This window comes from Thermobia domestica, chromosome 18 (genome assembly GCF_964235325.1).
Source record: "Thermobia domestica chromosome 18, izTheDome1.hap1.1, whole genome shotgun sequence".
NCBI lineage: Eukaryota > Metazoa > Arthropoda > Insecta > Zygentoma > Lepismatidae > Thermobia > Thermobia domestica.
Window position 1 is genome coordinate 16,906,055 of NC_137471.1, and position 22,234 is coordinate 16,928,288.

Below are 22,234 nucleotides of genomic sequence, written 5' to 3' on the forward strand. Positions count from 1 at the left end.
AAATTTCTAAGAATGAATGTTAATTTACATTTCAAAATTCTGTTGCGAGAATTTAAGAAAATAAAATCACATTATACCCTTCCAATGCAACATATATGTCACACCCCGCATCTTGAAACTTACTCACGAGAACTTCCTACAACTTCACAAAATCATCATACATTGGCTTCGCATTCAGTGTTTTTTTTTTTTTTTTTTTTTTTTTAGAAACAAATGTTCCGGGGAGGCACACTTCATATTCCAGGGGACACTGCTGGTTCTTTCTATTAATTATTATATACGTATTATTTTGGTCTCCTCCAGGGGGCACTCTCAGAGCTCCGTGGAGGGGCAGTGCCCCTAAAAACATGTCTGAGAGAAACATTGTTCACATTGCGCGCTGAAACAGGCAACACAATCCGAGATAAAAAAAAAATATTCATGAGCGTTTCCGTTTTTTTATAGCTAAAGAACCTTATCACATACCTTTTCTCATAGCAATTGGACATTCAACAAACTAGAAAAAATTTAAAAAAAGGGGGGGAATGTTCTCAGTCGAGTGCAATTTTATTAAGAAAACCTACGAACACTGGTGTGGTATTTCCATTTTCAACACTTGGTAAGGGGGGAGCTCGACAGTGGCCGTTAAGACGAGTGCCTCGTGTGTGGTGATGCTCTGTGAGGAAGAGAGTTGAGAGGGATCTCCTATACACCTACGCTACTTACACTTTCTCTTACATTTACACATACATACATCTCCTTCTTTTTTCTACTCTTTGTTCTTTTTTTATTTTACACTTCCATTTCCGCTAACTTTTGCCCTGTAAAATTTGGCTTTCAGCCATCTTTCACTGTCTGAACTTCTTTCCCGATTTTGACCTTTTCATCACTTTGACCTTTTCCTGATTTTGTCATTTCTCCCCAATTGTATCCTGTATTTTATTCAATTTTGTTTCTAAATCATAAATCCTCCATGTGCGGTACACATTTGAAAATTTTGCAATCCTAGCACACATGTCTAGTGAGCAGGTGCACCTCCCTATTTGACCGGTAATGGTCTACGACAAGACAAGGTGGCAAACTTAGAGGTGCAGATTATGAACACGGGGACATTTTAGTAGAATCTGTACTAAAAAGTGTTACTTAGGAGAAGATGAAGGGGTAGAATATGTAAGTCATTTATAATCGTAGATACAGCCTGAGAATAATATTCATTTTAGTGGAACTTCCTATGATATGGTTTTTAGGCTAAAGAAAAAAAAAAGAACGAACAGCATGAAAGAAAACTGCTTAATTATTATCAAGGTTAAAAGTGGATCTGAAAAGGTAGGGGGATGATATATAGAAGCATGACGTCACGCCGTCCACCGGCCCTATCTTTGCAAATTATAATTCCTTAGAAACTGGGGGTACGCCGTACGTGTTTTTGGGAGCTGGAGAGACGACGTCCCTCCGCACATTTACCCCTGATTTTTATACAATATCGTAGAAATTAAAAACGGGGACAACTTTATGACACGATTGTTGACATCTTTCCTTGGTAATAGTATCTTAATGCCTTCTAAGCTTTTCTGTTTGCGCACGGCGATGCTCCAATTGAGGCACGTAAAATTCAGGTGTGCAACCTAGAAAAATAAATGCTGTTCGAAAGTTAATAGTTCTACACTGGTTATCTCGTAATATCTTCTGTACTATTTTATTGACGCATGCCTAGCAAGTCCTACAGCTTAATAATACGCCTCTGGTACTGGTTTACTTTTGTCGCACCACTAGAAAGAGTTGGAACACTATAGTTCTTTCACTAATTTCCTTTTTATTGTCCCCAGTGAATTTTTAGTAGACGGGGGCCGGAAGTACGTAAAATATAGAAAAATTACGAGAGAAATTGAAGATGCAAATGCTTAGACCTAACATAACCTAAACTAATTTAAAGTAAACTAACTAACCTAATATTAATAGAAATAAGGAAAATTGTATATATGTATTTTTTTTTCGAAAATTATGCCGGACTACTACGCTAATATAATCTAACATGAAGTAACCTAACCTAATGTAATCCAATGTGACAGAAACTACCGAAATCCTAACATTTTTTAGAAAAAATAGCTGGAGCCTTTCTGCTAAACTTTGTCCCCTAAAAGGTTACCGCTTGGGCCACATAAAAATATCTCACATGACTTTGATAAAATTAAAGGGAGCCACCAAAAATAATCATTGAAAATGTATATTGTTTTACGATTTCCGTATAAATACGGCTTCCGGGTGTATAACATAAAAATTACAGGACAAAAAGTACAAACCGAACTGTGTTAAATGGCCACTAGAAATCACGAATGCTATTTAAGCGAGTTAGTGTAGGGCGAAGCAAGTGGGTGCGTCCGAAGGCAGTAAGAGCGCGTCAGTGACGGTGGGTATACACATGCAAAATTACTGAAAACAACTAATGTTGGTAATAAAGTTTCAGTGACACTTGTCGTGGTTTCATACTAGTAGCGTTAGACTTGTAAACATAAAATACAGCTTCCATGCACTGTGGAGTAATACACCGTTGCTGGAAAACAGTGTATAATGTGATCATCTTTCATAAGTACTCGTTTATTTTATCCGTTGTAAAGCGCTTGTAATGATTTTACACTAGTGACCACGGTTTAAAGTGAAGGGGAACGCCAGCGGACGGCTGGATGTCATGGTTCCCCTAAATTCTCAGATCCACTTTTACCCCTGCTAGTAACCGTAGATTAACCCGCTAGTAACCAGAATCAAATTTTAAATGCTGGTGTATTACTTTGTATTTAATTCTAACACGTCCAGAAATTTGTTCTCTATAGATTTGTCTTTCCATGCAAAATATTGAAATTTACCTCTGAATCCTCCGGAAGTGGCGCCAAAAGAAAATCAGCACCGTGCTTCTAAACGTTTCTTCCGTAAGCAATATACGTACAAACTTCTCTTAAATAACGTGTACCAACTGTGGAACTTAACCCCTTTTAAAAGTTATTTTCCTAATTACGTCAATTTCTCGTCCGCCTGGTTTTCGACAAAAAGCGTAATAACAGCTAGGAAAATTAAAAATCATCAATTGTTTAGGACTTCTTTAAAAGGGCATAATAGAGTAGGTAGGGTAGCGTAGACTAAGGTAGGGTTAGCTTGCAACGAGATAATACAAATCTATATTTCTATATTATTAAATAATATTATCGGCAAGACTTTTATAAGATACTAGAAGCGTACACTTCTTTTATTCTGAAAGATGATTACAAGTATCCACTACATCACAAACTATTTGTTGAATATATATATCTTCGTGTCATCAACTATCTATCTTCATAACAATCATACCTTCTTGACAACCTACTATATATCCATGACAACTTAATCAACAACCTTTTTCTTTTTCAATATATATTCCTGCTCACTTATTGCGCCTTTGATCATATTCACAAAACAAGTACAGATTGATAATATTATTACATCATTATGATATTGCGCCTCTGATCATTGATAACATCATTATGATCGTATCTTTATATAATGGGTGATATCAATAAAAATAAGTAACTACTCCTGAGAAGTCCTGCTCGAGAATCGGAGTAACTACACCTGGAGTAATCTCCTCCCTCAATTTCGTATCAATAAAACAAGCCACTACTCAGGTCTAATCTGCTCCAGATTTATGAACGTTTACTCGCGCTTCCTCTGCACGTAGCACTGAGTCGTATCAATAAAAGAAGTGATTACTCATTTCTCCCATTCATCGCGCAGTCATTTCGTTGTTTTTAACCTATGGCGTAGTATCTTAAAAGCCATGAAACGGGCAAGTAGCAACGATAGCTTCAATCAAAATGCATTTGTGGATATTGTAAAAGAGTTTCCAGTGGTACTTTCAAACTCACAGCTACCAGAAAGTAAACGAAGGAAAGCCGAAACTTTGAAGGTAATTACAGTGAAATGCAACGAAATATCAAATACATCTACGGTGAGACACAAATTCAAAAGAGAATCTTTAATATTCGAGCGAGAATAAAACAAAAATAAAAAAGAAGAAAAATAAAAAACGGGAAAGAAGAAAGTAATAATGAAACCATGGAAATGAACCTATTTGAGCTGATGGATGTTGATTGGAATCCAGCAATATCAAGATTAACACGACAAGCGCATATCACGTGTTGTCCAAGGTCTTTGTAGATTGCTTGGCTTCAAGAACGAAATCAGACACTTGGCTCCTTTGTTTTCTTTTTAAAAAAGTCCAGCCACCCACGTCATAAATCACGTCCATCTGATTGCGTTTTCCACACCATACGTGTCCCCTTTCGTCTTGACATAAACAAAATACATTCTCATGTATACACCCTTTCTATCAACGTTGAGTTGAGTTTATTATAAGTTTAACGTCCTTTTCAGTAGCGTGCCTATATGAGACAGAACCCACTGATTAACGTGGAATCCAAACCACATGAGCTACTGCCGGGAATCGAACGCGGGTCTCCTATGCCAAAGGCACGTACACTAACCGCTTAGCCACGAAATAGCTCTTCCTATTAACGTATTACTCTCCAAAATACTAGGTTTCTTTAATGCCACTTGTGTATAGTCAAGTGCTCCGAGCACCCGGAAATGTATATTGTTCTTGCCACTCTGTCTTTGCTGTTTGTATATTACGCACACTTCCGGAAACAATCCATTTTCATAGACAGTACTTTGAGCCACACCAGAATCCCCTGACATTCCGACCTGGAATCCCGGATCACTCACGTAACGCAAAAAGACCAAAGGCACCGATTTCTCTGTAAATTTGGGGAGGGGGGGCATTCAGATGCAGAAAGTATATATATCAGGATTTTAAGACAAATTGCACTCTAATTATGCCAAATATTGTATATTCATAAATACAATAGGGGGCCCACATAAGCTTTGGGGGGCTCGGGCCCGCACAGGACCGGCGCCCTTGAAGAAAACCCGCATCTTTTCATCATTACGTAGTCCACCACCCCGAATTTCGGCTGATTCTCCTTTAAAAATGTGCTAATCACTACATTTTCTTTCATAAACTTATAATGCTTTTTGTAATCTCCATTTCCAACATTTCTATGCAGTTTATAAGTTTTTCTACGTAGTAAAACAATCATATACTCTGCCATATTTCGCACGGAGTCACCTATTTAGCTTGCTCCACAAATTTGGAGAAGTTACTAGCATCTCAGAGGAGTCTTTGATTTTTATTGATATCAAACGCGGAGTAGTTACTCGGCTCGAGAATAGAGGTGTGGTTACTTCAAAAGGGCGGGACTTCTCCGAGGTCAGCCGAGACGACTAGTGCTCAGTTCTCTTTTTATTGATACCAACGCGAGTAACTACTTCAAAATTGGGCGTAATGAGTAACTTCGTTTTATTGATATCACCCAATATGTCGCTCGAACGGGAATTCCGTAACATTAATAATGTGAAGGAAAGAACCATGGATTAAGTATTTTCAAATATTGACCTTTTGAATAGCCCTCGTATGAAATTAAAATTACATTAATAAAAATATTTTTCTTCTCTTTTCCTTATATATATATATATTCATATTACAATATTATATTCTTTTATATATAGTATTAACACTTTCACTACGGGACTTCTAATCTAGAGAGTTCCCAAGAAAACGGGCGTCTTTTATGCTACTTCTGATATAAGTTAAAAATCAAGTATCAACGATAGAAGCATCAGACCCGGAGTCTTGGCACAGAAAGCATCGTATTTCATCTTCGTCGAGCACTTCCATTTTAACTGACTCGAGTTTGTATATAACGCACGCAGTTCTATACGTGATAAGAGTGAGGAGGAGAAACAAAAATACAAGACGATAATATAACACGTGCATACAACTCAATTCAGTTAGTTGTGTTCATTATGTTATTACGCAGCTACTGTCTAGTGTTTCCAAATACCAATTTTTTTCTATTGATCCTTGGACCTTCGTCGATCATCTGGTACATACGGTTGACAGATGACTCTTGCCAGGACATTTAAATTTTAAAGGACAACTTGTGTCAAGGCGTTCATGACAATCGTCACGCCAGTTATTACCCCCTGTCAATACATTATTGACAGCCGTATTGAAAGTGTTAATTATATCATCGTATATCCATATATTAATAACGTCGATTCAAAATAAAAAAAATATATCATCGATGGACACGAAGATATATATATTCGTGTCATCAACTATCTATCTTCATAACAATCATACTTTCTTGACAACCTAATCAACAAACTTTTTCTTTTTCAATATATATTCCTGCTCACTTATTGTGCCTCTGATCATATTCATAAAACAAGTACAGATTGATAATATTATTACATCATTATGATATTGCGCCTCTGATCATTGATAACATCATTATGATGGTATCGTTATAAGCTTAGAGTTATTAAAGTTTGTACCCATTTTGTTAAAATTAATAGAGCTTAATTTCTCGTGTCTGCGTAAGGATACCAACTGGAGCGTTTCAGTACACCTGCAGCCATGTTGAGAATATAAATACTTGTTACTTTCCTTCAACCCAACCATGCGATAATCTTGTGCAAAGTAGTACTCTCCGTTTGTCAAATAGTTCCATGTTTATAACCATTTGTAAAAAAAATAAACAAAACTTCCGCTCTCCTTACAAGGTCATAAATGAGCATATTATTCATTTGGTTCCGATATATTTTCAAAATTTTGCTAGAAACGGACAACCAACTTTGGAACTTAACTCTGTCTTACTCAGAATTATCCTTCTTTCATTTCCCTACTTCAGTTGTAATTGTATTTCTCAAATATTTAATACTTATTAATTTTATGCCTCCTTTATCCTTCACGTGCTAGGTGCTCATTGATGCCGTGTCACTGCACAAAAGCAGCACATACCAACTTTAGGGTTGCAAACGCTCCCATATTCTGGAATAATGATAACAATGTTTCAATATAGTTAAAAACATGTTTCCTTACCTTATCACTGTCAGGACATAAAGACTATAGTGAATAAAACACGGACAGACTTTAAAAGATAAATCAACTTATGCTAGGTGGCCATTAAAAAGCACGAATGTTGCCTAATCGAGTCGAAGCAGAATCGCGCAAGTAGACCTCCACGGCTGTACGTCCGTAAGCACCACGCGTGTCAGCGGTAGTCTGTATATGCATAATTAAGAATAGTGGAAAGACACTTAAGACATGATAACACTTGCCTTGTGTGTGGCACAGTTTCGCGGCACTTCCATTCATCATGTGATTAAATGTTTGATATATCACAATGGTAATTTTCTGTGTGTTTTGATTTATGTGCTCATTCACGAAATATTTCTTTACCTTCTCTGTTTTTCAATATGCCGTCCGTTAGTTGTGCAAAATGAATACAACCAATCCATGTGTATATGTTGCCGTTTATTAAAATCAGAAACTCATCATAATATTATGTTTATATATGTGCATGCATTTTGTTTTTCGTTGTACTCACATCTGGTATCTTACATACCATTTGTGTATTTTTATGTATGATTTAAAAATTCTGTAAACACAGTAAATCTAAAGCTTGTTTTCCTTATGGAGTATTTTGTATTGCGTTTTTCCATTTTGTTAAAAGTATGGGAGATAACTAACCAACTAACTCTATGGCCTATGAAACTCGGAGGTTCAATGCCGCGTTCACAAAAGCTTTCCACTGACTTCTATCATTAGCTAACTGAATCCAGTTTCTATTTTGTATTCCAATCTCTGCGAGATCCATCTTAATATTGTCCTCCTATCTGCGCCTAGGTCTTCTTAATGGTCGTTTTCCGATTGGTCTTCCAGTCAAGACTTTGAAAACGTTTCTACTTTCTTCCATTCTAGCCCACATGAGCCTCCTAGACTTGACGACCCTAACAATGTTGGGTAAACCATATAACTTACGTAGTTCCTCGTTATGAAGTTTTCGCCATTCCCCATTCCCGTTCCTCTTGTGTCCGAATATTCGTCTCAGGATCTTGTTCTCAAATACTTTCAGTCTATGTTCATCCCTCAGAGTAAGTGACCATGTTTCGCAGCCTTAGAGAACAACAGGCATGATTATCGTTTTGTATATGTCAAGCTTCGAATTCCTCGACAGAATTCGCAACGATAATAGATTTTGAATCAGATAATAACACGAATTCCCTGCTTTTAGTCGACATTTAATTTCTTCGTAAATATGATTTTTTTCTGTTAATATTGATCCTAGATACTTGAAAGTATCCACTTTATAAAAAGCATTATTTAATATTTTAACGCATCCATAATTTGCTGTATTACGGTCCCGACGCACTTCCATGTAATTAGTTTTCTCTGCATTTACTTCTAAACCCATGTCCCTGCAAGCGTTTAATAAGATTTCTGCATTTCTTTCTATTGTTCCCCCATCATCCCCTATTAGATTTACATCAGCATATGCCATAACCTGATGAATACCGTTCAACTCTAGGCCCTGGCTGCTATCTTTGATTTTACTTATAGCGTATTCCAGAACAAAGTTAAATAATAATGGCGACAACATCTTCTTGTTTCAAGCCATTTTCGACGTGAAAGCTCGTGGACAAAAATTTTCCTACCCGGGCATTACTTTGGAATTCATTTAAACATATCTTAATTAATCTAATTAGCTTTCTCGGTATTCCAAGTTCTGTAAGAACGTTGTATAATGTTTCTCTCCTAACCGAGTCGTACGCCTTTCTAAAATCAATAAATAATTGATGTACCGGGGTATTGTATTCCCACTTTTTTTCGAGTATTTGGCGAATGGTAAATATTTGGTCGATAGTTGATCTATTTCGTCTGAAAAATCCGCACTGATAATCTCCAATAATTTCGTCTGAGTATGGGGTCAATCTTGCTAATAGAATATTTAAAAGGATTTTATAGGATGTTAACAGACGAGAAATGCCTCGATAATTATTACGGTCAGTTTTGTCGCCTTTCTTGTGAATTGGAACAATGATTGATTTTTTCCACTCTTGTGGCAATTCTTCCTTGTTCCAGATAAGATTTTAAAATATTTTAATTACGTATCAGTCCTCTTGTGAAACAATTCAGATGTTTCCTCCTGTAAGTGTGCAACCCCGTCATACAAAGAATTTAAAATTTCAATGTTTAAATCTCATTCTTCTTTGGAATAAGGACATGTTCTGGTGAACTACAAGATATTCTGTTTTGTATACTCTGTGGTTGACATGTGTGAAGATCTGTACTAGCACTGATCATCTTCTCGTACTACATTATGGCTAAATTGGGAATGGAATTTACCAAGAAGTTGTGGGTGAACTTGCAGCAGATAAAAGACACTCCTTCCTAAAAAGTAGTGCAACTGAATCTGTAAAAATCGCGATGTAGGTGGAAAAATTTAATAATTAATAAACTAGTGCTATCTTATTCACTCGATGTATGAGTGAGCAGTTTTAGTACTGGCGGATGAATACATGCAGTGTCTTGTGCAAGCCATTCTGGTGTGTGTGTTCCTCTCGGCAAACGGAGGATGATAGTACTTGAGCTGCAATAATGATATAAAACAATAAAACAAAATTTAAGTGTGAGTGGTAAAACAACATTCAAAATTGTTTGCAACGTTGCGGTAACCAGTGAATTTTTTTTACCAACATGTGAAATACAAATTAACAGTCCGCACTTCCGCGTCTTCGACCGTAATCATGCGTATCTAATTGTCGTTCGCATTAAAAGTATTTTATTGGGCTAAAAGGACACAATATTAAAACAAAATTTATTTCTTACGTCGCAATGTGTATGAATCAAAAATTTTGTTGTAAAATGTTCATGAAAGTAAAAAGAACAACAAAAGTAATATCATTAAAAGCTCCAAAAATAAATGTTGAAAATAAAAATTATTGTTGTTTAATACAGTGTTTCTCTTCTCTCTATGCATGACTAGTTGTAAGTTGCATGTGTATTAATGTAAAATTTGTGCTTTAATGTGAGTGCCTGAACGAAAAATCAAACAGATATTTCGTATAGTTATTCACATGATGATTCATTATATATTAGCGCTATTCAGAAAACTAGTCATGAAATGATTTGTGGTCTCGGTTCGAATCTCAACACGGTGATATCAAACTTCCGAACATTTCATGAAACGTAATCTGGAATTGAATGCGGGTACTATGATATCTAATCACTAGAAACTGAAACCTGATAATTGATTTCGAACCAACAGTTCCATATGTAAAACTAAAATATTGATTATTATTACAAAAATATCTGTCTGAGCATTAGACAGAACCCAGAAAGTAACGAAAAAGTCAATTTTCCAGGTTACAAAAATGGGGTCCGAACAGGGATGATGATTCTTCCCAAAGAATCCTCAGAACCCTGGAAATTTATGATTTGCAATCTTCTTCAACGTTCTTGAATGGTAAGTCATGACAAACATAACTGATATCGTCGAAACGTGGAGCACGAATTCGGAAAAGGCGAAATTGGCTATTTACGTATACTAAATGGGCTATATAATTTTAAAGTTTATAAGTTTTTTTTCTTTTTCACTTATATTTTTCACTCAACATTATTATTATTTTTTAAACTGCTAAATATTGATCTCTTTATATATACAAACATTATGTGAAGACCGAACTTTGTAGTGGACAAACACTGTGTGCGTGGGTTTTCTCGGGGTTGTCCTTTTTCCTCCCACTTTATTCATTCCACCATTTCATTCATTTCTCATCATCACCGTCTCCTTTAGCCTAACCGGCATAATCGTGGGACGTAAAACTTCAGATTTCATTTCATTTATATGAAGACCTGAAGTAAATTTCGATCTAAGTGCCATTTTCTGAAGTTTCGGGTTATAACCGGACTGATGGTCTATGGGTCAAGCCAGTTTAAGTATATTCGGATCTCAGCAGCAAACCTGTGCGTAGTAGTCCAGATCATTACCAATAGAATGAGTGGCGTGTATGTGCGCAGCACAAATTCTCGAGCAAAAACATCATTAGCTCAAAACTGTTCAAATGACACTTGGATCTTAATTTACTTCATATCTTCATATTACATTATTATATATATAACAATAAACATTAAAAATATAATCAAACATAAACGAAATTACATGAAACAACTTTTTCTTTTTTAAAAAAAAACAAATTACCAATACAACTTGATGTAATAATTCAAAAAATACCATTTTAGTTTGTGCTCAACTGTCCTTAGTACTGCAAACTATACATTTCAATAGAAATACAAAATTAAAATAACTCAATATTATACTTAAAAAATAGACAAAATAATAATAAGTTTGATGACCACTATGCTACATGTGTGTGTATGGTAATGCTTTTCTAGTGCAATCTGATAGTGAAAGATAATGATTATTATAATTGTTATTTACTTTATAGTAATATGTTTCGCAACTTTTCAATTTCTCCTTGTTACATTGAAGCAAACGACTCATTAATCACGAAATAAAGTGATACTTGTGTTAATCTGTCTCAATAGTGTGAGTTCATCGTCTCTGTTAGCAACGAGGTTATACGAGCTCTCAGTAATAAAATATTCTATATATTCACAAATAATTTCAAATGAAGTAACAAAGTTTTGTTTGTGTTAATGTTAGCTACGTGCATTTTAATTTTTTTTATATAATAATGCATATTTTTTATTCTTTCAGAATTGTTCGTTACCCTCAAACAAGGCATTGAAAGTCTCAAGTCTTCAACATAAAGAGTTCTGGCATTACTAAATGGCTGCTAATTATTTGAGCACTGTTTCGTTTAAAGTTAAAATGAATACAGAAAATGTGTCTATTAAAGATTACAAATATAAACTATATAATAATAATCCCAATAAATTGGAATATAAGAATCATCTCTCTACTTCCTCTCTGCCTTATATTCAATGTAAGGAACGGGAACGAAAGGGAAAAGAGGAAACTGATGATATTAAACTGTCCATGTTAAGAGAACCTCTGATACCTAAGTTTAAAACCACTTTGAAGGGTATTGAAGATGATATAGTAACGGATTGGAAACTAAGTTCAAAACCAATATGTTTAGTCAAACGTTTAGCAGAGTCTGATTTATTTCTACATACCAAAGGCTTTTACAGTAACTCGAGACCAAAATTGAGTATTTTCAGGAGAACTACTGACGAGTCAAGGAATCACATATCCGGTATTATTAAGGACCAGACCGAAGACGATATAGTAGCGGATTGGAAACTAAGTTCAAAACCAACATGTTTAGTCAAACGTTTAGCAGAGTCTGATTTATTTCTACATACCAAAGACTTTTACAGTAACTCGAGACCAAAATTGAGTATTTTTAGAAGAACTACTGACGAGTCAAGAAATCACTCGTCTCTGGCATTATTAGCATTATCTGGCATTATTAAGGACCAGACCGAAGAGAACATTCCAGGAAGTAATTATCGAGAAATAAATACCAATTCTGACGAAATCAGGTACGTTTATTTACATGCGTTCATTTCTTCTCAGAGTTATGTTTTATTTTTTCACCATTTGAAGTACTTCGGTAAGTATAATTTCTTTCTTCTACTTCAGTGTGTTTAAGTTTTAAATAGGTGAATAAATTAAAAAAATGACACAACCAAGTGCTTACCTTATGAATTATTCCATAATTAATAACGATTTCTTACACCAAGGTTCACACGATATAAAACAGTTACGTAGATTGCTCAGTGAAATAAGCATGCGAAAAATAAATTTGCCTAATACCTTTATGGTTGGCTTATTAAGTGACTGGTAGAGGTGCCTGTTTCTTCCATGAGAAGAATAAGGTTTCTAGACAATATGATATGATGACAGTTAATGTAGAAAGTATTTCCGGTGATGGAAGTATAATAAAAATTTTGAGAATGAGAAAGATTTGACTTCGAATTGGCTTTGTAAAAGTTATTTAGAAGCTTCGAAGTTTACTTCGGGGCTTTTGTAACTCCGCAAATAAAGATCGAATCAACAACTTATCTGGAAAACAAAGTTACATATTTATAACCAGTGGTTTAAACCCGTCTGAGGTTCTCTAATTCTTCCCCAAATGTAATTGTGGAAAGGATATAAATAAATTGTTGATAGGAACACTCATATACATAAGTCAAAAACAATAATCGAAACAGTGTCGAAATCTACATCAGAGAAGACGTGCTTGATGCCAAGAGCATCGTCGGGTGCATCACCTGTCAAAATATGGACAACATGATCTAAAGTATCTGGAGTAATGTCCATTCCTTGTTCCTTCAAGAATTTGGATTCTTCACAAATTTGCGTACACAGTGGTTGAAAAATTCTGACTTTCAATTGTAATGTATTTTTATACAACGCTATTTAAAACAGTGCTTCCCTGAGAGGGTGTGAAGAGTGAGCATTTGAAATTTACGTTTATCAAGCTTCACAGAAACACGTTGCACTACTAAGTATTAGTCGTTACTGTTCCTTATTAAAGGTTTTTTTTTTTGGGGGGGGGGACAAATGCATCGAATTCTAACATTAATGTCGGTGTTTCTGAAATACAGAAAGTGTAAAAATGTAATATGTAAACAAACTAAAACTTATTTACAGGTAGCCAAGATTATATACATTATTTCACCGTTTCTTACGGTTATCTGATTTGCAAATATTACGAGTAGTGTAATAAAGCGGCGTTAAATTAAATACTGTATAAACTTAAAACCCAAGGAAAATCAGAATATTTGTGCCTGTTTTGACATTAAATTTTACTAAGCGCTCACAGAGAGGAAACGAATTGGCTAATTAGCCGGGAAAGCATTGGGAACCTACTATGACTGTTGATCTGCGCCAATACAGGTACATCCGGGCAATAAGTATTCTTCCAGTGTTGAAGAAAAATAAAAATATCGTGTCAGCATTGCGTCAAGTCTTCCCATACATCAGATATTTGAGTACGATCCTGTGAACGAACACACACCCATCCATTCGTTCCAGAATTTCAGGTCGGTATATTGATAAAACATCGCACTGGGAATCACAAGTTTTGGAGACCCTGAAGGCAGACATAGAGAACAACACTCAAATGTGTGGTGAACTTACGGAACGCTTCCAGATTTCTGAGGAAACAGTAAACTTCACCCACATCGCATTGGGAAGGTGTACAAATTGAACAACTGGGTATTCCATACCTGATCGGATACCAAAATAGGTAACTAATGACAGACTGTTTGTTGTTGCTGTTTCAGCATCAACAATTCGGTATTCCATACCTTATCGGATGCCAAGATAAGAAACTAATAACAAACTGTTTGTTGTTGCTGTTTCAGCACCGCATCACACCATATTTGATCGAATATGCCCACGAGTGATAAAAAATAGTTCCAGTATAACAGTTTTGGTTGTCACCACATGACCTTGTGCCTCACATTTCTTGAGCACGTCTACACGCAAGACCATATTCTGTGTCTGGTAGATCGCCAACTTTACAAGCTCCTACCTGTAGGCCACGTCATAACTGCGAGCCTATGTTTGGCAGCAATTGCAACGAATGCAAGATATGAAGACAGCTTTGATCAATCGCAAAGGAGTTATGAACAAACCGAGACCTCACATAGCAAGGACTACCAGGGACACATGTCAGTGTCTTAACTGGGAGACATTCAACATACTACCGAGTCTAGCGCCATCAAACAACCACCTGTTTCATTCCCTATGCAGCCACCTAGTGGAAAATACTGCGACAATGTGGCATAACTGCAGCACGCACTCAGGGACTTGTTTACGTCCAAGACTGCCGAATTCATCATACGGCTGTACGAACGTTTGCAGAGTGGTGCTGGATGCTGATGAAAATTACTTCAAGACCTAGCATCAAGTACCGTGCACTGTATATTTCTGTTCCAGACGATCTCGGTCGGCAAGAACAACCTTGGTTACGTTGTAACTATTGAAAAAGAGCTGGTTTCATTAGGAACAAAGCTGGTGAAGAAAAGCAATACTGACCTGCTATCATATCCAGAAGTTTTACTGAAAATTAATATAAATTATAACAATATGATTAATAGTAATATATTGAAGATTAGAGAATTCAAGGCAGCATATGAAATCATAGAAGTCACAAAAATCAAATATGACTAACGGACTGGATTAGAAAGTGCGTAAGCTATACGGAGTTCAGGAAAGAGGCATGAAAACAGAAAGCACTCATATAAAACATTAAATATATAAAATTGGGATAGGCAACGTATAGTTTTTGTGGCCATATATAAATATATAGCAATTATATGGAATTATCAATAAGACTTAAATCTCTCGAAATCTTCTCCACAGCTATACCAATGGCGTGCGTGACTTTCAACGGGAGAATCGAATGTAATTCCAGGTGAGGGCCAATATAGTTGGGATCCCACTTTAACTGTAGGTCATTGTCTAGTAGAACCTCGCTGTTCAAAGAGCATTAAACTCAAATTTAATTAAAGGCTTCCAAAGTTAATCGCCACAGAAACAATAGCTCTGATAATTCTATTTAACGACAACACGTCTTAGAGTATAAATATCTATTGTATCCATTACTTCATGTAATGCATCTTTACATTATTCTCTGCTCCTTTCCTATCAAGACTAAAAACTTCTCTTGATACGTTGTTTATGTAATGTATGGCTTTTGTCTATGTAATTGACAATAAAGCTATTAGTTCTTGTCAATAATGAAAAAATACGTTTTTTCGATGAACAAGATAATTTTAGCAAGCACCCAACGCAAAATTAAATACAGTGTAATATAGTTATACGTTTGTTAAATTTATTTCTCATTCAATCAACCTTGGGTTCCTCAGATATATATATATATATATATATATTAAAATTTCGATTGAATCATGTCAGGCTCTACACGGCTCATAGCAATATTCCAGTAGTATAAACCCTCGTACCTTCCTGTATGGTACCTTGCTTCAAATTGAATCAATTTGAGCGATCATTTAAAGCATTGCAGTCAACAAAAGAATCAGTTACTGCATTTTAAGCTTATTCAATTTAAAGAATTTTTGGGGAAATTGACAAAACTTCCTTATCTAAATGGTAAGTGATTTATAAGGATTAGCGAAGAGGAATGAAAGCTTTAGTAGTTACAACTTGGACATTTTTATGCATTATATATATTACCTATACTACTTTCTCACCTCTATGACGTATCCGATCTTGTTTGCCTGCCAAGAATCAAAGGATATTACGATAGTAGTATCTTAAGTTGTAGTTCATAATTACAGAACTTATTGTAATCCGCTGACACATTTCTGTATTTAAAGACTAAGATGCGAAATAACGGATCTTAGTTCAGACATATAATTAACATTCACAACCGTTGAACTAATAAAACATTTAATGAAATATTGATGCAGTCAAATTTATAGACCGCATACTGACACTGTTTTAAAAGAGCTCTCTATTTATTTCTTAAAAGTATAATTCATGTAAGCGATTGCATTGAAATTCGTCGTTTTTTTTAACATCTCATTATTTCTTTGAATCTGTTGTAGGATTCGGAAATATACTACTCTCAGAAATGGAAATACTGTAATTGCCCAAAAGAAAGCACGTTCTTATACAGTTGAGAAACTTCTCACTTGCAACGAGTGCGGTAAAAAGTTTGATCGTAAAACACGTTTGAGGGAACACACATTAATACATACAGGTGAGAAGCCTTATACGTGTAAACAGTGTGGAAAGAGATTCAGTTATAAGTCAGGTTTCAGAAAACACGCATTATCACATGAAGATGTAAAACTTTATAGCTGCCGTGAGTGTGGGAATGGATTTAATCAAAAGTACAGTTTCAAAATACACATGTTAAAACATACTGGTGATAAATCTCATGCGTGTCAAAAGTGTGATAAGAGATTTATTTATAAGTCACAATTGGCAAGCCACATGTTATCTCATACAGGTGAAAAACTTTATACTTGTCAGGAATGTGGTCGGGGATTTAATCGTAAAGGGCGCTTAAGAGACCACATGTTAACACATAGTGATGTGAAACCTTATATTTGTCAGGAATGTGGAAAGGGATATACATTACAATCAAGTTTACAAACACACATGGTGCTACATAAAAGTGACAACCCTAATGTTTGTCATAAATGTGGGAAAAGGTTTTGTCAGAAAGCAGGTTTGAGAGAGCATATGTTAACACATACAGGTGACAAGACATATAGCTGTGATGAATGTAGCAAAGGATTTACTAATAAAAAGGGTTTGAAACAGCATATGTTAATACATGAACATGAAAAATCTCATACGTGTCCAGAGTGCGGGAAGGGATTTAATCAGAAATCTCATTTCAAACTCCATTTGTTAAGGCATACAGGTGAGAAACCTTTTACGTGTCAGGAATGTGGGAAAAGTTATAGTCGAAAAGTAGCTTTAGAAATACATATGAAAACACATTCACGTGTGGAATCATGTTTCTGTCAGCAATGTGGTAAGCAATTTAATCAGAAATTCTATCTAGAATGCCATATGTTAATACATACAGCTGATAAATTTCATACATGTCATGTCTGTGGAAAAGGATTTCGTCGAAAATTTGAGTTAGCTTCACATATGTTAATTCATATTAATGAAAAGCCACATATTTGTTGGCAGTGTGGTAAAGGATTTAAGCATAAAACTTACCTATCATACCATATGATGACACATACAGGCAAAAGACGTTACATTTGTCAGGTGTGTGGCAGAGGATATATTCAAATATCGAATTTTAAAGATCACATAATAAGACATACAGATGTAAAACTCCATTCATGTCTGGACTGTGGTAAAGAGTTTACTGTTTTATCGAGTTTGAAAAGACATGTGCTGACACATGCTAATCAAAAATCTCACTACTTTAATGAGTAAGAAAACGAATTTACTGTTAATCACTTATGACAAATTACATGTTATCATACTGGAGAGTAAGAGCTCTACTTGAAAAAATTTTGAGAATCCTCAATCTTGAATGAAGTTTGACAAATCGAAGAAATATCATTAATGTGGAAAAAGATTTAATAAGAAAAAACAATTGTAAGTTTTTGTGTTTATATACAGATGTGGAAATATATTTTGTATCATTGATTTCAGCAGACACACAAATAAGACTACTTGTTAATCACAGAAGTGTAGTAACGAATTTAATCACAATCCACATTAAAGCACGTTAATATCAATTGACAAATCTTATAAATGTCACCACAGTGGTAAGCAATTTGATACAATAACAGCTTTGGCAAAACATGTCAACATAATAGATTCAGCTAAAAGAAGAATGACTAATTATGCTATCGGCAAAAAGAGTGTGCGTGAAGATCAAACCATGCATGACTGTATACCACGACTAGCTAGCTATTAAGTGAGTGACTGTTCAGATCCATTCGACTTAGTGTACTTCATATCTGCGGTCAGTTGGAAAAAATTATTAATGTTCAGGTTGAAGAGGTAATTAATGTGGAGCTTTTCAAACTGAATAAATCCGCCAGAGGAAATTACGTAAAAGGATAGTGAAAAGGGATGCTTATTCGTCACGCACACGAATTTTTAATGGTTCAAATCTTTAGAGAAAGTCGAAATTCACTGCAGGCGACCGCATCACGGAAGACATTCCACATCAAAAATGGAGTTAAATATTTTGAAAATAAGCGATGCGATTTTACTCGATCGTCGGTTTATAATTTGAGCTATATTTGAAATCATACAAATTGACAGAAAGTTGGTCAAATTTTTAACGCAAAAGTTTTTACATCAAGGAAATGTATTCAAAATTGATGCGAAGAAGTCTGTTTTTCTTGTCACACAAACAAAAGGAAACGGATAAACATTTGCGCTCATACCTCAACAAACGTTGAAAGAGGCTATACTTTAGAGAGAGGGATAATCTGTGACATGGTGGTTTCTCACGTAATATTCTGAAACAAGTGCCATTCAATCCATTGGAAGAGTCCAAGTTTGCTACGCCACAAGAATGCTCTAATAAGCAGATCAAAATTTAAAACAATGATGTTTTTTTTAACGTCCGTGTATTCTGTATTTAGAAGATGGTAATATTCCTATTGTGCACGATAATCTATGGACGATGTAGCATTGGTGCTTTTTCTTCTAGCTACACAGCATATAGCGGGAACACTTTATGCTTCGCAGAAGGCGAAAGGATTTAGCAGGAAATAATATTTATCAAACTATATTTTAAAATGGTCTGATGATAATAAAAGCCTTGAATGTGGCAATAAAATCGATACAAAATCAGAAATGTGAAAGCGTATTTTCACACACGCAAGTTACAACCATCTTAAATGTTAGGACTACGGGAAAGTATTCAAACGATAATCACATTTAGCAACACTCCTGAGACAAACCATATATGTCAACCGCACATGTGTCAGAAAAAGGGAGATAGATTTAAGGATATCTTTAAAGTACATGCTAACAGATAAGGTTAAACGTTTGCGAGGAAATTTATTTGTTAATAAAATTTGAAGGACAAAAGTTATCACATCCAGGTGAAACCTTGACATATGCCAAAAGACGAAGAGGAAAATATTGTGAGATCACGTAAAAAAAAGATGAGGTATTATACTTGCCAATGACAATCTGATAATTTTCGTGGATGAACAAAAGGATTTAGTTTTAAGTCACTATTATGAAACCATGTTTTATCACGTAAGATTAAGCAACCTCATGCAAAGGAAGCAAGTGATACTTGACTTAACGCAAAATCAAGTTTGAAAAGTCATATGGTACCACATTAATATGACAATTATCATGTGTGCTGTAAGTGCTAGAAGGAAACTAATTATAGAGTGACGTTATGAAATTAACATAATTACAAGAGCAGATTAGAACCCTTATGTTTCCGAACTAAGCAATAAGAGTTAGTCGAAAATCAGGTTCAACAATACAAAATATGAAAAACTCAGCTAATGTCACGAATGAGATAAGGGTTTAATGAGAGACTATCTGAGAGCCTAGATACAGAAAAAAGCTCGTATGTGTCATTAGCATGGGGAAACTTTTAGCCGAAAATTATTTTAAAAGTTTTATTGAAAATTTACACACTTTTTTCATTTCTGCAATAGTATTCATAGTAAAATCTTCATAACCCAAAGTTAATAGATGTTCATTGAGACTATAATTATCAAATGAAATTTGGTATATATAATTTGAAACACAAACTGTTCGTACTACATTCTAAATTTGAAATTATATCCAGTACGATGATCTACCAGTCTACTACACTTTTAAAATGTACCAGAATGAATTCTGAAAAAAAAACCTATGGTTAACATGTGGATAGAAGTAAGAAATATAGTCAAGGATTTCTCAAAATGATACGGAACAAGTTCCAGTTAAGGATAGAGCTGCTGCAGACAGCAGACCTATTAATGCGTGGCACTAGGCTGAATATTGAACCGAATCACAGGGAAGAAATTCATTCTTCTTCCTTTTCTCGAAATACTTATGTTTTATTTCAGTCCTTGTACGACCTATCATGTAACCTATGAAGCTCAATAAAAAGTTCCAACTGATCATTTGCTTTTCCTTTAAATGCTTTGATCAGTAAATTCTTAGCATGTTCCTCAGTATATTGGTTAATTCTAACCACGTCGTTGAAATCTGCAAACAATGTTTATAGAATCCTAAATCTTGGTAATTTATGTTGTTTTCTATACACCTGAATTATTATTCGTTTAGTGTTTGAGTTACTAAAGTTAGAATTAACACCAATTTGAGGTGCTTCATTTTTACTATTACTTGAATTCTCCAGACTTTGTAAATTTTCAACTTTATTTGATGATGCTTGGAATCTATGCTATATAGGGTCACTACGAAAGTTTTGAGATGTGAAATAACTTACATACTTAAAATCAATCTAACACTTACATTTTCTCAAAATATTCACCGTTACACTGTACACACTTTTGCATACCCGAAAACCACTTTTGGAAGCAGTGTTGCCAGTCTTTTTCTTCAAGTGTTGAAACTTCATTCTCGTAAGCCCCTACAGCTTCTTCAGGGCTGCAAAATCTCTTCCCACGCATGCGATCTTTGATCCTGGGGGAACAGAAAAAATCACACAAGGCCAGGTCAAAGCTATACGGGGACGAGACATAAGTTTGACCTCCGTAGATTCTAAAAACTGAATTGTGATGGTGGCAGTGTGTGCTGACGCGTTGTCATGATGAAGCAGGATCCCACGCAATCCAGTTCTTGGACGCCGTTCCCGAAGCTTCTGGAACACTTTTGTTAGGCAAACAGTGGTGTACCACTGATCAGTAACGGTCCTTTGTTCTTCAAGTGGAACAGTTGCAACATGGCCAGATTTGGAGAAGAAAGTTGCGACCATCTTCTTCCCCACACTTCGCGGTCGCTTCACTTTCGTGGGTGGATTTTCACCTGGAAAGATCCAACCTATAGACTGGCGTTTATTTTCAGGGTCAAATTGATAGATCCAAGTCTCATCACCAGTAACAATGTCAGAGACGCTTCGAGAATTGCCTCCACCAAATCTTGCAAGCATTCCTTCACACCATTCCATACGCATGCGCTTCTGCTGTTCAGTCAAAGTGTGAGGTACCCAATGAGATGAAACCTTCCTGAGCCGAAGATGATCATGAAGAATTTTTGTTACTGCTGGCGATCCAATGTTCACTGTAGATTCAATGTCCTTGAAAGTTGTTCGAGAATTTTCTCGAATCATTTGTTTCACAGCGACAATGTTTTCATCTGACACAGCTCTTGCCGGACGTCCAGCTCTCTCTTCATCTTTAAGCGATGTCCGGCCTCTTCTGAATTCACCAAACCACCGAAAAATTGTAGCACGGGAAGGAGCAAGGTCCCCAAATGCCCCCTGCAAACGGTCAAGGCTTTGTGTCTCGTTCAAACCACTTTTGAAATCGTAAATGATCATTGCCCGAAAATGTTCCCTTTCGAGCTCCATTCTAGACAGCCGAATACTGCTCACATCAACAAACAAGTGAAGGCGATACGGCCACGCCGATAAGCGATGCGAGTTGAAACTTGCTTCGCTTCTTCGCTCTGGATACCACTACCGAACGCAATTCTTGGAATTCAAATACTGTGCCACAACAATGCGTATCTCAAAACTTTCGTAGCGATCCTCGTAGATGATGCTATGGAACTTGATGATGCATAGTTTGAAAATTACCATTCGAATCTAAATGTAATTTATAGTTTCGTGTTTAGCTAACAAAGCAATCATGTCAAGCAACGTATTTAATTCATCACACATAAGAGTTACTTCAGCACATATTCAA

At 35.6% G+C, this 22,234-nt stretch overlaps 1 protein-coding gene across 2 annotated transcripts; it reads left to right on the forward strand.

The window, feature by feature from the left end:
- Positions 1–1,037: 1,037 nt before the first annotated feature.
- On the forward strand, positions 1,038–20,549 carry LOC145676183 (uncharacterized). Of its 2 annotated transcripts, none has more exons than XM_081747088.1 (3): positions 1,038–1,149; positions 11,634–12,424; positions 16,466–20,548. In XM_081747088.1, exons 2-3 carry the CDS (start codon positions 11,706–11,708, stop codon positions 17,823–17,825), a joined length of 2,079 nt encoding a protein of 692 aa, XP_081603214.1. In that variant the 5' UTR covers positions 1,038–1,149; positions 11,634–11,705; the 3' UTR covers positions 17,826–20,548. The 2 variants fall into 2 exon arrangements, with proteins under 2 accessions (XP_081603214.1, XP_081603215.1); XM_081747089.1 differs by lacking the exon at positions 1,038–1,149 and adding an exon at positions 1,418–1,595 and having other exon boundaries at positions 16,466–20,549.
- Positions 20,550–22,234: the final 1,685 nt, after the last annotated feature.

What these genes read in the sequence shown, in the direction of transcription:
- LOC145676183 (XM_081747088.1), top strand. Translation starts at nt 11,706, where the DNA reads ATGGCTGCTAATTATTTGAGCACTGTTTCGTTTAAAGTTAAAATGAAT. An exon ending in ACCAATTCTGACGAAATCAG is followed by an intron (nt 12,425 to 16,465) that starts GTACGTTTATTT and finishes AATCTGTTGTAG; the next exon opens with GATTCGGAAATATACTACTC.